The sequence below is a fragment of the Cheilinus undulatus genome, linkage group 19, assembly GCF_018320785.1.
Source record: "Cheilinus undulatus linkage group 19, ASM1832078v1, whole genome shotgun sequence".
Taxonomy (NCBI): Eukaryota; Metazoa; Chordata; class Actinopteri; order Labriformes; family Labridae; genus Cheilinus; species Cheilinus undulatus.
The window spans coordinates 909,378-930,467 of record NC_054883.1 but is presented as its reverse complement, the minus strand read 5'-3'; the positions used below and the strand labels follow the sequence as shown (position 1 = coordinate 930,467).

The window sequence follows — 21,090 nt, the reverse complement described above, 5'->3', positions numbered from 1 at the left end:
GGAAGAGCTGTTCACTGCACTACACACACTGGAGCATAGAGCAAGAAAAGCGGTTAAACTTTGTCAGAATCAGCTTCCAACTGGTTTAATTCGGATAAACTTTGTCAGAATCAGCTTCCAACTGGTTTAATTCGGATAAACTTTGTCAGAATCAGCTTCCAACTGGTTTAATTCGGATAAACTTTGATAGAATCAGCTTCCAACTGGTTTAACTGGGATAAACTTTGTCAGAATCAGCTTCCAACTGGTTTAACTGGGATAAACTTTGTCAGAATCAGCTTCCAACTGGTTTAACTGGGATAAACTTTGTCAGAATCAGCTTCCAACTGGTTAAAGGGGTGTAAACTTTCACCAAATCGGCTTCAGACTGGTTGTATCTTCATTAAGGATAATGGAACAAACAGCTGAGGATATTTGTGATCAGCCGAGAAGGAAAAAGACTCGATTTTCAGGTAAAATGTCCATTTTTGTGTCATAAACGGCAGTTACACACTTGAAATCGTCCCTTTCGTAGCTCAGGTATCGTCTTCAGATCTCTGGACTTGCTCTGAGCTGATCGGGACGGTAAACCTGTTACTACTGACTCTTTATAGCCGAGTAATTCAAAGTATTTTTTAGGAATCACTCAACTCATCGGTTATCTCAAACTGAATGAGTTCTTGTAGTTGGAAAGCTAACAAAGCTTCTGTGAGCTGAAATATGTCGATACTCTGGCCTGTAAACTCAATAAATCCCGGTTATCTTAACTTTTTGCCAGACGGATACGGCTAAACCAACGTTTACTTTCAGTGTAGCGTTCATTTGTCCCTGTTACTGTCATTAAATAAACGTTTATTTTTCGGCATTGATGTCGTCAAATTAACGTTTGTTTGACGTGTTAATAGCATTCATTCAACGTCATTATTAATCATATATATAAACATGAAAACCTGACGTCATTCCGACATAATGTAGTATTGTAACAACATTCACCACCATCACTATCATCAACGAGACTTCAGCCGATTTTCAGTTACGGATATCCTCTTTATTATAAAGTATTTAAAATTGCCCTGTATTATACAAACACCGGGCTTTACTAATGAGTAAATGGCCTTAATATTTACTAAGGCTCGTTAAATTTACCTAGATTTAGTGTCATGTATTTGTTCTAAAGTCATTCTGGAGGACAGCGAGCCCTGTCACGAATGAATTACACCTTAACGGTCAAGTAAAATAAGCACTCATATTTTCTTAAACCCATTTGTCTCACTTCCATCAGGCTGATAATTTTCTATGAAGTTCACTTAAACGTTAACACACTTGTTTTATTGTGAAAGGGTTGAGCGGAAGTGTCGTGTTGTATGCTGCTGCCTTGATGCAGACTTGTTTCTAAGGAGTCTGCTCTCTCAGTAGCCACACTGAGCAAACCTCTGTTTATCTGCTCATATATGAACTGAAATCCATTAGAATCTCTCAAAACATGAATTTTTTGGTTAGAAAATGAGACTTTAGCCTAAAATATTTAAAGTGTTAAAAGTTTTAACCGCCTCTCTTCATGTTTAACTGTTCTTTCCTGGTTTCACTGCGCGGTCCTTTACAGCGGCCCAGCAGTGACATCCAGTGGCCGGTTGGTGGAACTGCACCCTTGTCTTGGCTCCAGCAGAAGCAGGTTTGTGTTTGTGCTTCAACACTTTCAGTCCTAAAATTCACTCTTTCACGTCCCTGGAGTTCCTAACATTAAATATCAGATGTTAGTGTTCACAACCAACACAATAACAGAAAAATACATCGAGTTAACTCCACATCAGCCGTGATTAAAGATCCGTGTTCAACCACAGGGTCTCTGCTGACCCCTAAAAAGTCCTAAAGGAGATTTTTATTTAATTAAATGTGTAATTTTGACTCATTAGATGCTCTTAATTTAAAGCTACACTGTCATATAAGTCTGAATACTTGATTAAATCCACACTGTCATGTAAGAAACTGAGATTTTTAGTATTAGTATTTAGTGTTAGCAAAAAGGGAAATCTGGCCTAGAGAAGAGGGAATGTTTGGCAATGACTGAAAACACTTCAGACAATAAAAAATACAGTTGTTGGCTCATTGATTTCTCTTTGTGGAGGTCCTGACAAAGTTTTAAACACTTAAATTTGGTTGTAAAAGTTTGCAGCACTGCAGCTTCATCCAACCCTGAAATATTTGTCTAATCATACTGGTGTTTCAAAGATTTGAATCCGGGATGGCCACTGGTGGCCCAGGGGTCGATAAGTCCATTTGTCCATGTTACTGTCATTAAATAAACGTTTATTTTTAGGTATTGGTATCGTCAAATCAGCGTTTGTGTGACGGTGTAAATATTCATTCAAGGCTTATTAATGTCGTTAATACAAACATGGAAATCATCACTATCAACGAGACTTCAGCCGATTTTCATTCACGGATATTCTCATTATTATAAAATATTTAAAATTGCCCTATATTGCTTCCATGCTTGTTAAATTTACCTAGATTTAGGCTCTAAAGTCATTCTGGAGGACAGCGAGCCCTGTCACGAGTAAATCAAACATTAACAGTAGAATGAAATGAAATAAAATAAGCGCTCATTTTATTTGTATAAACCAGTTGTCTCACCTGAATCAAGCTGTTAATTTTCGTCATTTAGTCACTGAGTTTGGAGTTCACTAAAACGTTAACAGGCGTGTTTTATTGTGAAAGGGTTGGGCGGAAGTGTCGTGTTGAGTGCTTCCTGCCTTGACGCAGACTTGTGTTTCTGAGGAGTCTGCTGTCTGAGCAAACCTCTGTTTATCTGCTCATACATGAACTGAAATCCATTTAAATCCCGCTAACGTTAGCGCCGGCGGCTAACGGACCCGTAGCCCGAGCAGCCTGCCGGAGTGCCGCTGACCGAGCCGCTCCGAGCTCATGAACCGTGAGTACAGTTCATCCGTGGGGCTACAGAGGGGGGACAGGTGGGTTTGTAGGGGGAAACGGGACGGAGGAAAGCTCAGGTATTAGCACATTCCATAGCTTAGGTTAGCTTACCTTCGCTAGGCTAGCTAGTTCCATTATCGGACACGGGTTTACTATTGCGGCAGAAGTAAGTTTTTTTCTGAAAAATCGATAAATTATCAAAAGATAGGACACTGAAAGTACTGGCACATCAAAAACCCTGCTTATTTTAACAAAGCTGACTGTCGATGTTGTATTTATTAATCTTCACAGGTGACATGATGCATGAATTTTAAACTTCATAGGATACTTCAATCAGACGGTCCAATGCGGTGTTACGGTTTAAAAAGTGACCATGATAACTGGTGAAATTCAGCTGAAAACAACCAATGTAGACAACTACAAAAGTATCTCAGTCCTTGAATATTCAGCCTATAAATGAGTTAAAATCATATCAATAATGTAGATACACTGGCTTCATGCGGACACATAATGCCTGAATGTTAAATATACCTGCAACAACTACAGACGGCTGAAGTCACCAGTTAACATGGTCACTCTTTAAACCGTAACACTGTACCAGTACTGTCTAAATTAAACAGGTAACCTGTTGAAGTTTGAAATTCTAATATCATGACAGTAACGTGGATGTTCCTGAAAATGTAACGCTGGTTATAGAAATTGGCAGGCATTTTGTGTGTGTGTGTGTGTGTGTGTGTGTGTGTGTGTGTTTGTCAAAAACTGCATGCAGACCCCTGCACACTGTCTACCTCACATACATCTGTCTTTCTCCAGCTTCAGCCCAGTGTGATGTGGTTTTATTAGTAGTCACCAGGGCTGTCGTGACACCAGAGCTATAGACCAGTTTAGATTGGTGGTTCTCTAATGGTTTTTCAAGGCTCACTGGAAACAAGTCAAGGTGTGTCGAGGGAATTTGGTGCTTTAACAATTATTGAAAAGGATTTTTCATATGAATGTGAAAATGGTGTCCCTTGAGATTTTTGCTCAATCTCAGGGTGCCTTGGTCAAAAAGATTTTTAAAATCTCTGGTTTGGAAATATAAAGAAAGTGTTATGGTTTGATCAGTGACCGTGCTCACTGGAGATGTTCATCCTACTGGTCTGTGTTTGTTATACTTTCAGTTTAAGACAGTAAAAGGCCTGTGATAGGATGCCACCTGTGCATCAAGTCCAGTGGTGAAATTTCCTGGCTCCTAAATATTCCACAGTCAACTGTCAGTGGTATTATAACAAAGTGGAAGCCATTGGGAACGACAGCAACTCAGCCACCAAGTGGTAGGCCACGTAAAATGACGGAGCGGGGTCAGAGGATGCTGAGGGGCATTGTGCGCAGAGGTGGCCAACTTTCTGCAGAGCCAATGGCTACAGACCTCCAAACTTCATGTGGCCTTCAGATTAGCTCAGGAACAATGGTAGAGAGCTTCATGGAATGGGTTTCCATGGCAACAGCTGCATCCAAGCCATACATCACCAAGTGCAGTACAAAGTGTGGGATGCAGTGGTGTAAAGCACGCCGCCACTGGACTCTAGAGCAGTGGAGACGCCTTCTCTGGAGTGACCAATCGTGCTTCTCCATCTGGCAATCTGATGGACCAGTCTGGGATTAGTGGTTGCCAGGAGACCGGTACTTGTCTGACTGCATTGTGCCAAGTGTAAAGTTTGGTGGAGGGGGATTATGGTGTGGGCTTGTTTTTCAGGAGCTGGGCTTGGCCCCTTAGTTCCATAAAGACATGGATGAGAGAGTTTGGTGTGGATGAACTAGACTGGCCTGCACAGAGTCCAGACCTCAACCCCACAGAACACCTTTGGGATGAATTAGAGTGGAGACTGAGAGCCAGGCCTTCTGGTCCAACATCAGTGTGGTCAGTATTAACTCAGTCACTCATGAAACCATTACATTAGAAATTCAAAGACAAACACCCACACACTGTCCAATTTGCAAAAACAGAGGGAGTATTTATTCAGAACGTTTAGGTACTAGATCTTCATCAGGCAAAACCTGGTCTAGTACCGAAACGTTGCAAATAAATACTCCCTTTCTTTGCAAGTTGGACAGTGTGTGGATGTTTGTCTTTGAAATGTTAGCTGGATACCTTGCCCTCTGACACACCTGTCCTGAGAAATAGATGTGCAAAGTAACCTTTCCACATTAGAAATCCAAATATTCCTTGCTCTGCTCTTGAAAGTGAGATCACACAAGGAGGTTTTTATCGTTGAATCTTAAATAGTTTGAGTCCTAAACAGAGTTTTGCTGAGGATGCATATTGTCTTATTCTATTCCTTACTGTCTCTTGCTCTCTTTGGTTTTTATTGATCATTGCTGTCTGCCTGTTCCTTTGTAAAGCACTTTGGGCCACATGTCTATGTATGAAAGGTGCTATACAAATAAATAAAGTTGAGTTAAGTTGAAGGAGTTCTCTTCCTTTACCTCCCTCCTCCTACCTTCATTCATGATCATCCTCGTCGTGTGATACGTGTGTCTTTAAAGTAAATGGTTGACCTGCTCACTGCAGAATCATTAATCCGTTTACTAGAGAACACCTTCCTGTTTGACTCACCTGCCAAGGTGTTTGCTGATGTCAGCTTGTTGGATAGCACGCTCTGGTTTATGTGTACAAAAATTACTCCTTAAAGTTAATCAGTGATGTGCAGTCATCATGATTTAAGAGCACTAAACTTTAATGATGTTTTGCTGGTCTTTCAGCTCCCATAACCAATCAGAGGGCAGGACGCTTTGAACACTAACCCCTCTCTCTTTCTCTGTCTCTGTCGGTAGCGCTGTGATGTAAGGCGATGCTCGCTCGTCCACCATGGCGAGTGTCACGCTCAGGTACTTCTGTTATGGCTGCCTTGTCACCTCAGCCACCTGGTCTCTCCTCCTCTTCATTTACTTCTCCCTGGGGGCGGAGCCTGGTCATGGCAGGATGCCGCTGCAGCACCGCAGCCAGCCAATCACCAAGGGCTGGGCAGAGCAGAAGACGGGGCGTCGGCCTCTGCCAGCCAATAAGGGAGCTGAGCTGTCGCCAGAGATGGGTAAGTGATGCTGTTTGGTTGTACACATTTTTGATATTTTGTCTGAGGAAATGACCATATTTGGGCAGGAGTGGAGCTGGAGAGGAGTGAGGGATTCCCTCTGGTTGTGTTCTAAAGATGCCGCTGATGTTTGTTTGGTTCTCTTCATCGTCTTAATGAGATGTTTACAGATCTGTGTCTGTGTGCAGGGATGATCTTTAATGAAGCCGATCAAGAGGTCAGAGACACCGGCTACCATCGACACGCCTTCAACGTCCTTATCTCTAACAGGCTGGGATACCACAGAGACCTGCCGGACACCAGAGACCCCCAGTAACTACCCACCTACACAAATACACGCTAGCAGACATGTGATCTCTGTTTGTTAGACCAGGACTGAAGTGAAACACTCTGACTGGCAGCTGGTTAGTAGATTATCTGTGTGTGAGAGAGTAAGCATTAAAGTCAGCTGCTAATGTAAAGCTGCTCACTAACAGCTGTGCAATGAGGACTCCGCCCTTTTTTCGACAAACTTTATTAACAAGACAGAAACACTGACCAAACATTTCCCTACAACTCAATAGATGCACCCTATCCTCATTTCAAACATTCTTTTCTGTACATCCTTGTTCCAAAAATTATTTTCAATACATCCTTGTTCCAAACATTATTTCTTACACATCCTTGTTCCATACATTCTTTTCTAAACATCCTTATTCCATAAATTCTTTTCTATACATCCTTGCTCCATACATTCTTTCCCATACATCCTTGTTCCAAACATTCTTTTCAATACATCTTTGTTCCATACATTCTTTTCAATACATCCTTGTTCCATACATTCTTTTCTATACATAATTTTTCCATAAATTCTTTTCTATACATCTTTGTTCCATACATTCTTTTCAATACATCCTTGTTCCATACATTCTTTTCTATACATAATTTTTCCATAAATTCTTTTCTATACATCCTTGTTCCATACATTCTTTTCTATACATCCTTGTTCCATACATTCTTTTCTATACAGTCTTGTTCCATACATTCTTTTCTATACATCCTTGTTCCATACATTCTTTTCTATACAGTCTTGTTCCATACATTCTTTTCTATACATAATTGTTCCAAACATTCTTTTCTATACATCCTTGTTCCATACATTCTTTTCTATACAGTCTTGTTCCATACAGTCTTTTCTATACATAATTGTTCCATACATTCTTTTCTATACATCCTTGTTCCATACATTCTTTTCTATACAGTCTTGTTCCATACATTCTTTTCTATACATAATTGTTCCATAAATTCTTTTCTATACATCCTTGTTCCAAACATTCTTTTCTATACATCATAGTTCCATACATTCTTTTCTATACATCCTTGTTCCATACATTCTTTTCTATACATCCTTGTTCCATACATTCTTTTCTATACAGTCTTGTTCCATACATTCTTTTCTATACAGTCTTGTTCCATACATTCTTTTCTATACATACTGTTCCATAAATTCTTTTCTATACATCATTGTTCCAAACATTCTTTTCTATACATCATAGTTCCATACATTCTTTTCTATACATCCTTGTTCCATACATTCTTTTCTATACATCCTTGTTCCATACATTCTTTTCTATACAGTCTTGTTCCATACATTCTTTTCTATACATAATTGTTCCATAAATTCTTTTCTATACATCCTTGTTCCAAACATTCTTTTCTATACAGTCTTGTTCCATACATTCTTTTCTATACATCCTTGTTCCATACATTCTTTTCTATACATCCTTGTTCCATACATTCTTTTCTATACAGTCTTGTTCCATACATTCTTTTCTATACAGTCTTGTTCCATACATTCTTTTCTATACATAACTGTTCCATAAATTCTTTTCTATACATCATTGTTCCAAACATTCTTTTCTATACATCATAGTTCCATACATTCTTTTCTATACATCCTTGTTCCATACATTCTTTTCTATACATCCTTGTTCCAAACATTCTTTTCTATACATCCTTGTTCCAAACATTCTTTTCTATACAATCTTGTTCAATACATTCTTTTCCTAACATCCTTGTTCCATAAATTCTTTTCTATACATCCTTGTTCCAAACATTCTTTTCTATACAATCTTGTTCCATACATTCTTTTCTTAACATCCTTGTTCCATAAATTCTTTTCTATACATCCTTGTTCCAAACATTCTTTTCTATACAGTCTTGTTCCATACATTCTTTTCTATACATCCTTGTTCAAAAAATATTTTATGTACAGTCTTGTTCCATACTTTCTTTTCTATACATCCTTGTTCCATACTTTCTTTTCCATACATTCTTGTTTCATACATTCTTTTCTATATATCCTTGTTCCATACATCCTTACTAAACATCTTTGTCCCCAAAATTATATTCCGTACAATCTTGTTCCATACATTCTTTTCTATACAGTGTTGTTTCATACATTCTTTTCTATACATCCTTGTTCCATACATTATTTTCTATACATCCTTGTTCCATTGATTCTTTTCTATACATCCTTGTTCCATACATTCTTTCCCATACATCCTTGTTCCTTACATACTTTTTTATTGTCTTGTTCCATACTTTCTTTTCTATACATCTGTGTTCCATAATCCTTACTATACATCCTTGTTCCATACATTCTTTTCTATACAATCTTGTTCCATACTTTTTTCCATACATTTTTTTCCATACTTTCTTTTCTATATATCCTTGTTTCATAATCCTTACTATACATCCTTGTTCCATACATTCTTTTCCTAACATCCTTGTTCCATAAATTCTTTTCTATACATCCTTGTTCCAAAAATATTTTATGTACAGTCTTGTTCCATACATTCTTTTCTATACATCCTTGTTCCATACATTCTTTCCAATACATCCTTGTTCCTTACATTCTTTTCTATACAGTCTTGTTCCATACATTCTTTTCTAAACAATCTTGTTCCATAAATTCTTTTCAATACAATCTTGTTCCATACATTCTTTTCCATACATTCTTGTTCCATACTTTCTTTTCTATACATCCTTGTTCCATAATCCTTACTATACATCCTTGTTCCATAAATTCTTTTCTATACATCCTTGTTCCTTACATACTTTTTTATAGTCTTGTTCCATACATTCTTTCCCATACATCCTTGTTCCATACATTCTTTTCTATACATCCTTGCTCCATACATTCTTTCCCATACATCCTTGTTCCTTACATTCTTTTCTATACATTCTTGTTCCATACATTCTTTTCTAAACAATCTTGTTCCATAAATTCTTTTCCATACAATCTTGTTCCATACATTCTTTTCCATACATTCTTTTTCCATACTTTCTTTTCTATACATCCTTGTTCCATAATCCTTACTATACATCCTTGTTCCATAAATTCTTTTCTATACATCCTTGTTCCATACATTCTTTCCCATACATTCTTGTTCCATACATTCTTTTATATACATCCTTGTTCCATAATCCTTACTATACATCCTTGTTCCATACATTCTTTTCTATACAGTCTTGTTCCATACATTCATTTTTTTCCATACATTCTTGTTCCATACTTTCTTTTCTATACATCTGTGTTCCATAATCCTTACTATACATCCTTGTTCCATACATTCTTTTCTATACAATCTTGTTCCATACTTTTTTCCATACATTTTTTTCCATACTTTCTTTTCTATATATCCTTGTTTCATAATCCTTACTATACATCCTTGTTCCATACATTCTTTTCCTAACATCCTTGTTCCATACATTCTTTTCTATACATCCTTGTTCCAAAAATATTTTATGTACAGTCTTGTTCCATACATTCTTTTCTATACATAATTGTTCCATACATTCTTTCCCATACATCCTTGTTCCTTACATTCTTTTCTATATAGTCTTGTTCCATACATTCTTTTCTAAACAATCTTGTTCCATAAATTCTTTTCCATACAATCTTGTTCCATACATTCTTTTCCATACATTCTTGTTCCATACTTTCTTTTCTATACATCCTTGTTCCATAATCCTTACTATACATCCTTGTTCCATAAATTCTTTTCCATACATCCTTGTTCCATACATTCTTTCCCATACATTCTTGTTCCATACATTCTTTTATATACATCCTTGTTCCATAATCCTTACTATACATCCTTGTTCCATACATTCTTTTCTATACAGTCTTGTTCCATACATTTTTTTCCATACATTCTTGTTCCATACTTTCTTTTCTATACATCTGTGTTCCATAATCCTTACTATACATCCTTGTTCCATACATTCTTTTCTATACAATCTTGTTCCATACTTTTTTCCATACATTTTTTTCCATACTTTCTTTTCTATATATCCTTGTTTCATAATCCTTGCTATACATCCTTGTTCCATACATTCTTTTCTATACAATCTCGTTTCATATTTTCTTGTCTGTACATATGTGCTTTTTTACATTATTTACTCTATATCCTTGTTTCCCAAATTCTTCATCCATACGTTATTTTCCATACATTCTTACCTTCACCTCAGTGTTTCACTTATTCATCCTCCAGTGCCCCTTTTTCATTCATTCTTTTCTCTACTTGCAAAGCTATGCACAAAACAGCTGTTAAATCAGGTCATTCTTTTTTCTACACCCTTGTTCTCTAAATCGATTTCTAAACATGCCTTTTCAGTGGATCCTTATCGCAGTCCTTTTCCCCTCATTCTTTTTCTACAAGCCACCTCTCCATACATTCTTTTCTCTGCATCCATGTTACCTACATCAATTTCCAAACATCCCTTTTCAATACATCTTTACATCATGTTTACTAATTCCTCATCTACACACAACCTGTCCTGATATGCTTTCTCTACATTAGGGCTGTCCAATTTGGGGCCCACGGGCCAACTTTGGCCCACGAGCGATTATTTTTGTTCTGCTGCCCATGTTCAAATTTTATTTGATTTTATTTTTTTAATCATTATTTTTTTCCCACCGCCAGCAGTCAAAATATTTCTTTCAATATTTATTTATTGTTGCATTTCCCCTCCTGACCACAAATTAACATTGTGTTACACTGGGGGTAGGGTGGCGCTGTTGAGCTCCCGTCAGCTCAGATCTGGAAACCCATGACCAGAGAGTGAGTCAGTGAGAAGATGCTGGGGTCAAGCTGGGGTCATGGCAGAGATGGAGCGTGTGAAGCAGTGGCACACTGATAAGAGAAAGTTTAAAAATAGTTGGGGACATGAGTACTTTTTTACTGAAATTGATTTCAAGGCGGTATGCCTAATTAGTATTTGTGCCATATGGATGTTCAGTAATTTCATGCTGTGAAACACAACAAAGAATAGTGTTATTCATTTTCAAAATGACTTTCATGGGGCAGACATTATAAGACTATTCTTCATTCTGCTCCTTTTCATTCAAAGTGGAAAATTTTTTATGTTGAATATGAATTGTTTTTTTGTTTTATTGAATGAAATAAACAAACAAATAAATAAATAAATAAATAAAATATTTAATTTCATGCACTGCAACATGAATGTTTAGTTCTGGCCAGCAACCCTCCACCCTGATTCATTTTTGGCCCTTCACTGAAAAGAATTTGGGCACCCCTGTTCTACATCCTTGTTCCCTACATCCTCATTTATGCGTCCTTGTTACCTACATACTTACCTATCCATCTTTGTTCCATATATCCTTATGTCTGCATTCTTGTTCCCTACATCCACATCCATGCATCTTTGTACCCTCCATTCTTATCTACACATCTGTGTTCCATTTATTTCTGTTGATACATTCTTTTCCCCCAATTCCTTATCCACACAGTGCTTTTCCATGGATTCTTTTCTCTACATCCTTGTTCCAACATCCTCTTTGCATTCTGGCTTTCTCCATCCCCATGTATTCACGTTTGCTTCATCTCTTATCATCCATGCATCCTTGCTCCCTACATTCCAATGTCTGCATTCAAATCGCTTACATCATTAAGTATACATCCTTCGTCCTATCATTGTAGTGTAAGCATCCCTACCTACAAAAACATCTGTGTTACTTCTATCCTTATGTATACATCCTATCTAACCCTCTGGTTGATCATAATAAACAGGGAACAATAAGCTGGTTAGTGATGTTCATCTCTTTCTCTCTCTCTCTCTCTCTCTCTCTCTTTCTCTCTGCAGGTGCAGAGATAAGGTGTACCCCCTGGCTCTACCTTCTGCCAGCGTAGTGATCTGTTTCTTCAACGAGGCGTTCTCCGCCCTGCTGAGGACAGTTCACAGCGTGATAGATAGAACACCTGCATACCTGCTGCATGAGATCATCCTGGTGGACGACCACAGCGAGCTTGGTAGCATACTTGGATTATTTACTTGTGTAATTAAGTAAATGTGTTTTTAACGCATGTTCTGTTTCTGATTGGTTCTGATCGTTTTCACTGCCTCTGATTGGTCCAGAGGAGCTGAAAGAGGACCTGGATCAGTATGTTAGGGAGGAGCTGCGGTCCAAAGTCAAACTGGTGAGGAACCAGAAGAGAGAAGGTCTCATCAGAGGACGCATGATAGGAGCCTCACATGCCACCGGTACATCTCTGCGCCTACCTCCTTCACCCCTATGAACTTGATCACTGTGTCCTTAACTGGTGCCAAATCACTCCGTGCATCCTTACTCCCTGTACATCCTGAACCTAAACATCCGTTATCTCTGCATCCTTATTCTCTAAATCTTTAACCTAGACATCCTTCAACCTTAAATCCTTAACCCATGCATCCTTACCCCCTACATCTTTAGGCTATACATCCTAATTCCTTACACCCTCAACCCATGCATCCTTATTCCTAACACCCTTAACCCATGCATCCTTACCCCCTACATCTTTAGGCTATACATCCGTATTCCTTACACCCTTAACCCATGCATCCTTATTCCCTACATCTTAAGGCATACATCCCAGTTCCCAAAGTCATTAGGCTATACATCCTAATTCCTTACACCCTTAACCCATGCATCCTTATTCCCTACACCCTTACCCCATGCATCCTTATTCCTTACAACCTCAAACTATGCATCCTTATTCCCTATATCTTCAAGCTATACTTCCTTACTCCTTACACCCTTTAACCCATGCATTTTTATTCCTTACACCCTTGCCCCATGCATCCTTATGCCTTGCACCCTAACCCCATGCATCCTTATTCCTTACACGCTTACCCCATGCATCCTTATGCCTTACACCCTTACCCCATGCATCCTTATTCCTTACACCCTTACCCCATGCATCCTTATTCCTTATACCCTTACCCCATGCATCCTTACTCCTTACACCCTTAACCCTTGCATCCTTACTCCTTACACCCTTACCCCATGCATCCTTATTCCTTACACCCTTACCCCATGCATCCTTACTCCTTACACCCTTTAACCCATGCATTTTTATTCCTTACACCCTTACCCCATGCATCCTTACTCCTTACACCCTTAATCCATGCATCCTTACACCCTTACCTCATGCATCCTTACTCCTTACACCCTTACCCCATGCATCCTTATTCCTTAGACTCTTACCCCATGCATCCTTACTCTTTACACCCTTACCCCTTGCATCCTTACTCCTTACACCCTTACCCCATGCATCCTTATTCCTTACACCCTTACCCCATGCATCCTTACTTCTTATACCCTTACCCCATGCATCCTTATTCCTTACACCCTTACCCCATGCATCCTTACTCCTTACACCCTTACCCCATGCATCCTTATTCCTTACACCCTTACCCCATGCATCCTTACTCCTTACACCCTTAACCCTTGCATCCTTACTCCTTACACCCTTACCCCATGCATCCTTATTCCTTACACTCTTACCCCATGCATCCTTACTCCTTACACCCTTACCCCTTGCATCCTTATTCCTTACACCCTTACCCCATGCATCCTTACTCCTTACACCCTTACCCCTTGCATCCTTATTCCTTACACTCTTACCCCATGCATCCTTACTCACTTACACCCTTACCCCTTCCAACCTTACTCCTTACACCCTTACCCCATGCATCCTTATGCCTTACACCCTTACCCCATGCATCCTTATGACTTACACCCTTACCCCATGCATCCTTATGCCTTACACCCTTACCTCATGCATCTTTATTCCTTACACCCTTACCCCATGCATCCTTATTCCTTACACCCTTACCCCATGCATCCTTATTCCTTACACCCTTACCCCATGCATCCTTATTCCTTATACCCTAACCCCCCACATCCTTATGCCTTACACCCTTACCCCATGCATCCTTATGCCTTACACCCTTACCCCATGCATCCTTATGCTTTACACCCTTACCCCATGCATCCTTATTCCTTACACCCTTACCCCATGCATCCTTATGCCTTACACCCTTACCCCATGCATCCTTATGCCTTATACCCTTACCCCCGACATTCTTACTCCTTACACCCTTACCTCATGCATCCTTATTCCTTACACCCTTACCCCATGCATCCTTATTCCTTACACCCTTACTCCATGCATCCTTATTCCTTACACCCTCATCCCCCACATCCTTATGCCTTATACCCTTACCCCCGACATCCTTACTCCTTACACCCTTACCCCATGCATCCTTATTCCTTACACCCTTACCCCGTGCATTCTTACTCCTTACACCCTTACCCTGTGCATTCTTACTCCTTACACCCTTACCCCATGCATCCTTACTCCTTACAACCTAACCCCATGCATTCTTACTCCTTACACCCTTAACCCATGCATCCTTAATACTTACACCCTTACCCCATGCATCCTTATGCCTTATACCCTTACCCTGTGCATCCTTATTCCTTACACCCTTACCCCATGCATCCTTATGCCTTACACCCTTACCCCATGCATCCTTACTTCTTACATCCTTACCCCATGCATCCTTACTCACTTACCCCATGCATCCTTATTTCTTACACCCTTACCCCATGCATCCTTACTCCTTACACCCTTACCCCTTGCATCCTTACTCCTTACACCCTTACCCCATGCATCCTTACTCCTTACACCCTTACCCCATGCATCCTTATGCCTTACACCCTTACCCCTTGCATCCTTACTCCTTACACCCTTACCCCATACATCCTTATTCCTTAGACCCTTACCCCATGCATCCTTACTCCTTACACCCTTAACCCTTGCATCCTTACTCCTTACACCCTTACCCCATGCATCCTTATTCCTTACACCCTTACCCCATGCATTCTTACTCCTTACACCCTTACCCCATGCATCCTTATTCCTTACACCCTTACCCCATGCATCCTTACTCCTTACACCCTTACCCCTTGCATCCTTATTCCTTACACCCTTACCCCATGCATCCTTACTCACTTACACCCTTACCCCTTCCATCCTTACTCCTTACACCCTTACCCCATGCATCCTTATGCCTTACACCCTTACCCCATGCATCCTTATGTCTTACACCCTTACCCCATGCATCCTTACTCCTTACACCCTTACCCCATGCATCCTTACTTCTTACACCCTTACCCCATGCATCCTTACTCACTTACCCCATGCATCCTTATGCCTTACACCCTTACCCCATGCATCCTTACTCCCTACACCCTTACCCCATGCATCCTTAATCCTTACAACCTTAACCCATGCATCCTTATGCCTAACACCCTTACCCCATGCATCAGAATTCCTTACACCCTTACCCCATGCATCCTTATGCCTTACACCCTTACCCCATGCATCCTTATGTCTTACACCCTTACCCCATGCATCCTTACTCCTTACACCCTTACCCCATGCATCCTTACTTCTTACACCCTTACCCCATGCATCCTTACTCACTTACCCCATGCATCCTTATGCCTTACACCCTTAACCCATGCATCCTTACTCCCTACACCCTTACCCCATGCATCCTTAATCCTTACAACCTTAACCCATGCATCCTTATGCCTTACACCCTTACCCCATGCATCAGAATTCCTTACACCCTTACCCCATGCATCCTTACTCTTTATACCCTTACCCCATGCATCCTTATTCCTTACACCCTTACCCCCCACATCCTTACTCCTTACACCCTTACCCCATGCAGCCTTATTCCTTACACCCTTACCCCATGCATCCTTATTCCTTACACACTTACTCCATGCATCCTTATTCCTTACACCCTCACCCCCCACATCCTTATGCCTTATACCCTTACCCCCGACATCCTTACTCCTTACACCCTTACCCCATGCATCCTTATTCCTTACACCCTTACCTCGTGCATTCTTACTCCTTACACCCTTACCCTGTGAATTCTTACTCCTTACACCCTTACCCCATGCATCCTTACTCCTTACAACCTTACCCCATGCATTCTTACTCCTTACACCCTTACCCCATGCATCCTTACTCCTTACACCCTTACCCCATGCATCCTTATTCCTTACACTCTTACCCCATGCATCCTTCTTCCTTACACCGTTACCCCATGCATCCTTATTCTTTACACCCTTACCCCATGCATACTTATTTCTTACACCCTTACCCCATGCATCCTTATGCCTTATACCCTTATTCCCTACATCCTTCTTCCTTACACCGTTACCCCATGCATCCTTATTCTTTACACCCTTACCCCATGCATACTTATTCCTTACACCCTTACTCCATGCATCCTTATGCCTTATACCCTTATTCCCTACATCCTTACTTCTTACACCCTTACCCCATGCATCCTTACTCACTTACCCCATGCATCCTTATGCCTTACACCCTTACCCCATGCATCCTTACTCCCTACACCCTTACCCCATGCATCCTTACTCCCTACACCCTTACCCCATGCATCCTTACTCCTTACAACCTTAACCCATGCATCCTTATGCCTTACACCCTTACCCCATGCATCAGAATTTCTTACACCCTTACCCCATGCATCCTTACTCTTTACACCCTTACCCCATGCATCCTTATTCTTTACACCCTTACCCCATGCATCCTTATTTCTTACACCCTTACCCCATGCATCCTTATGCCTTATACCCTTACCCCCCACATCCTTTTGCCTTACAACCTTAACCCATGCATCCTTATGCCTTACACCCTTACTCCATGCATCCTTACTCACTTACCCCATGCATCCTTATGCCTTACACCCTTACCCCATGCATCCTTACTCCCTACACCCTTACCCCATGCATCCTTACTCCTTACAACCTTAACCCATGCATCCTTATGCCTAACACCCTTACCTCATTCATCAGAATTCTTTACACCCTTACCCCATGCATCCTTACACCTTACACCCTTACCCCATACATCCTTATTCCTTACACCCTTACCCCATATAGCCCTATGCCTTTTACCCTTACCCCTTGCATCCTTATTCCCTGTATAGCCTTGTTACTTGTGTCTTTTACCCATGCACCTGTTTTTTAGAGTACTTATTTGTACACTCAGCTACCTTACACCCAGCTGGGGCATCCTGAACACCTACATTCTCTTTCTAACATCTTTGTTTGCTTGTTTGTTTGTTTTCAGGTGAGGTGCTCGTCTTCCTCGACAGTCACTGTGAGGTGAACTCTGATTGGCTTCAGCCTCTGCTTGCCCCGATCATGAATAACGCTCACACGGTTGTCTGTCCTGTCATCGACATAATCTCTGCCGACACACTGACATACTCCCCCTCCCCCATCGTCAGGGGGGGTTTTAACTGGGGGCTGCACTTTAAATGGGACCCTGTACCCCCTTCACAGCTCAATGGGCCTGAGGGAGCCACCGGACCAATCAGGTAATCAAATCGCCACTAGAAGCATCTGTTTCAACAGGTGGCTCAGAAATTGTTCCCCTTCCCATCCACCCCCTCACTTCCTATACCCATGTCCTTTGTATCCTTGTTCTTTACCTCCCATACATATTCATCCTTATTCCCTACTCCTGAAACTGTGACTCCTTACCCCCTACTCCTGACCCTCATTCCCTTCTTCCCCATTCCTGTCTTCCTTAAATTCCTATATCCTTATTTTCTAATCCCCAATTCCTCCCCCAGGTCTCCCACCATGGCAGGAGGTCTGTTTGCCATGAAAAGGAAGTACTTTAATGAGCTCGGCCAATACGACGCCGGCATGGACATCTGGGGTGGAGAAAACCTGGAGATCTCCTTTAGGGTGAGAGCTGTGATTTACTGACTGTCAGTGAACATAGCATTCAGATTAAAAGCAACTGTGCTGCATTCAAAGACATCATGTAGAAATTTGATATAAACTAAAGTTTCTGTCTCACTTAGATCTGGATGTGTGGCGGTCAGCTGATCATCGTCCCATGTTCCCGAGTCGGACATATTTTCAGGAAGCGGCGTCCGTACGGCTCTCCAGGGGGGCAAGACACCATGGCCCATAACTCCTTGCGGCTGGCTCACGTGTGGATGGATGAATACAAGGTAAACACAGACATAGGGCTTGCTACCTCTGACATTTGTTGCATCCTCTGACATCACTTCCTGTGTCCCTCTGGTCCAATCAGGACCAGTATCTGTCTCTGCGTCCTGAGCTGAAGGAGCGGGGCTACGGTGATGTCAGTGAGCGTGTGGCGCTGAGGAAGCGTCTGCAGTGTCACTCATTCCGCTGGTACCTTGACAATGTGTACCCTGAGATGCAGACAGTCGCCAACGGCAACAAGCAGCAGCAGCCCATGTTCATCAACAAGAGTCTGAGGAGGCCCAAAATCCTGCAGAGAGGACGGGTACCTGAACGCAGCATTCATATGTCACATGATAAAAAACTCCTCCGACTACCTGATCTTTATGTTTCCTCAAATGACCACTTCCTGTGTGTCGGCCATCTTTCAGATCCGTAACCTGGCCACGGGGCGCTGTTTGGTAGCTCAGGGGCGAGCCAGTCAGAAGGGCGGAGTCATTGTCCTAAGACCATGTGACCCTCAAGACCCCGAACAGGTGAGCTTGATACAAAACACACAACAGTTCATGTGTGTGCAAAGCATCATGGGAGCTCTGTGCTCCATGTCGTTGTGATGAAAATGGTCCAGGCCTAAAATAGTCTAGTGTATCCAGCCCAGTCCTATCAGACACACTGAGCTGTCTATGGCATGTTTGCTGTTGTGGTCATGTGACTCATGTCTGTTTTTAGTCCTGGTCCTTTGACGAGGAGGGTCAGCTCGTCCTGGCCGGTCTGCTGTGTCTCGATGTGTCTGAGGTCAGGACGTTGGACCCGCCCAGACTGATGAAGTGTCACGGCTCAGGAGGGTCGCAGCAGTGGATGCTGGGGGTAAGACGATGAACACGCACGGAAACATGAACACTGGCGTGGCTTTGTGCCAGCTGCTGACATGTTCATAATACATATGGTTATAATATCAACATGTCATTAACGTTATATTAACATGTTATTAGTATGTAAATACAATGTAATTAATATCATAACATGAAAATCATGTTATTTATATGTTAACATGCTCATAGGTTAATGTGTTATTTATAGGTTATAAATGTGATTTTGTGTTTTTGTGGTATTACTATATTTTGAACATTTTTATGTAATTAACATGTTAATAACATTAATTTGTTGAAGGAATCATAACATTAACATGTAACTATGCTCATATGTTACTGACATGGTCATATGTTACTGCCATGTTAATATATTTACATGTTATTAAAATGTTAATAACATTGAAACATATTAACATCAAAAAAAACATGTTAATTACATTTTAACATGTTGTTAATGGTGTGTTTTTGATATGTTGTGTTATGGGTATGTTATTTACATGTTAACAACTTAATAATGTGTTTTTATGATATTAACCTAATACATACATATGTCCATACGTAAACATGTAAATGATATTAAAACATGTTAACATATAAACATGTTAATTGTATGTTTATATGTCACTATCGTGATATTGTCATGTTATTAACAGGGTTTCTGTGCCATATGTCTTGGTCTCATCAGTCCCTGTTGTGTTTGCTCAGTTTAAATCTGTTTCCTGCTCCCCTCAGACCCTCATGATCGTCTTAAAACTTGTATTCTCATGTGCTGTGTGATGAGGTCTCGCTATGCCAGTGCTGTCAAAGTTAATCCTGCTCTCTGATTGGCTGTTCTCTCTCTCCTGTAGAAATCTAACAGACTCTACCAGGTGTCGGTTGGTCAGTGTCTCGCTGTCGCTCAGCCTATTGGACCTAAGGGCTATGTCTCCATGGTGATATGCGATGGTTCAGAAGCACAACAGTGGCTGCTGGAGAACTGACCGCAATGACATCACTGGACTGATGGATGTGAAACAGACAGGTGTGTTTTAGAGACAGACTGTGAATGTCGGTGTTTTTGTCTTTCCTTGTTTTTATTTTTTCTCTCAGGATGTTTTTATCAATCAGCTGATTTAATGTTTCATTCTTTCATCTGCATGGACACTGACATATCATGGAGTATTTTTTACTTTGATTTTGGAGGATTCAATGACCCAGCAGAAAGACTTGAAAGAAATCATGATGTCAGGCTTTGAAAGTCCTTGAATGACCTGGAACAGACCGAACTCTGGGACAGAAGGGGTCTGTACTTTCAGGACCTCAAAGAGTAATTTATTGAAAACGGAGGAGACGCTGACAGTATTTTTAGATGATCATATCTGCACACTTTAAAGATTTCAACTTAAATAAAACATTCAACTGAAATCAGCCTCACTGTTCTTATCTGTGACTGTTGAGTGATCATCAGAGTGACTCTGTGACTGTTGAGTGATCATCAGAGTGACTGTGACTGTTGAGTGATCATCAGAGTGACTGTGACTGTTGAGTGATCATCAGAGTGACTATGACTGTTGAGTGATCATCAGAGTGACTATGACTGTTGAGTGATCATCAGTGTGACTGTGACTGTTGAGTGATCATCAGAGTGACTCTGTGACTGTTGAGTGATCATCAGAGTGACTCTGACTGTTGAGTGATCATCAGTGTGACTGTGACTGTTGAGTGATCATCAGAGTGACTCTGACTGTTGAGTGATCATCAGAGTGACTCTGTGACTGTTGAGTGATCATCAGTGTGACTCTGACTGTTGAGTGATCATCAGAGTGACTCTGACTGTTGAGTGATCATCAGTGTGACTCTGACTGTTGAGTGA

General features: G+C 40.9%; 1 protein-coding gene across 3 annotated transcripts; it reads left to right on the top strand.

Annotated features, from left to right (window-relative positions):
- The first annotated feature begins 25 nt into the window (after positions 1-25).
- On the top strand, positions 26-20,636 carry galnt11 (UDP-N-acetyl-alpha-D-galactosamine:polypeptide N-acetylgalactosaminyltransferase 11 (GalNAc-T11)). 3 transcript variants are annotated; one of them, XM_041814659.1, is made up of 13 exons: positions 26-452; positions 1,583-1,651; positions 5,728-5,984; positions 6,173-6,296; positions 12,135-12,301; positions 12,408-12,533; positions 17,492-17,741; positions 18,000-18,117; positions 18,237-18,389; positions 18,473-18,691; positions 18,798-18,902; positions 19,096-19,233; positions 20,087-20,636. In XM_041814659.1, exons 3-13 carry the CDS (start codon positions 5,762-5,764, stop codon positions 20,216-20,218), a joined length of 1,755 nt encoding a protein of 584 aa, XP_041670593.1. In that variant the 5' UTR covers positions 26-452; positions 1,583-1,651; positions 5,728-5,761; the 3' UTR covers positions 20,219-20,636. The 3 variants fall into 3 exon arrangements, with proteins under 3 accessions (XP_041670593.1, XP_041670594.1, XP_041670595.1); XM_041814660.1 differs by lacking the exons at positions 26-452; positions 1,583-1,651 and adding an exon at positions 2,744-2,911; XM_041814661.1 differs by lacking the exons at positions 26-452; positions 1,583-1,651 and adding an exon at positions 4,757-4,813.
- Positions 20,637-21,090: the final 454 nt, after the last annotated feature.

Coding starts and splice junctions, on each gene's coding strand:
- galnt11 (XM_041814659.1), top strand. CDS start 5,762: ATGGCGAGTGTCACGCTCAGGTACTTCTGTTATGGCTGCCTTGTCACC. Junction 12,302..12,407: donor GGACGACCACAGCGAGCTTG/GTAGCATACTTG, acceptor TGATTGGTCCAG/AGGAGCTGAAAGAGGACCTG. Junction 18,118..18,236: donor ACCTGGAGATCTCCTTTAGG/GTGAGAGCTGTG, acceptor TGTCTCACTTAG/ATCTGGATGTGTGGCGGTCA.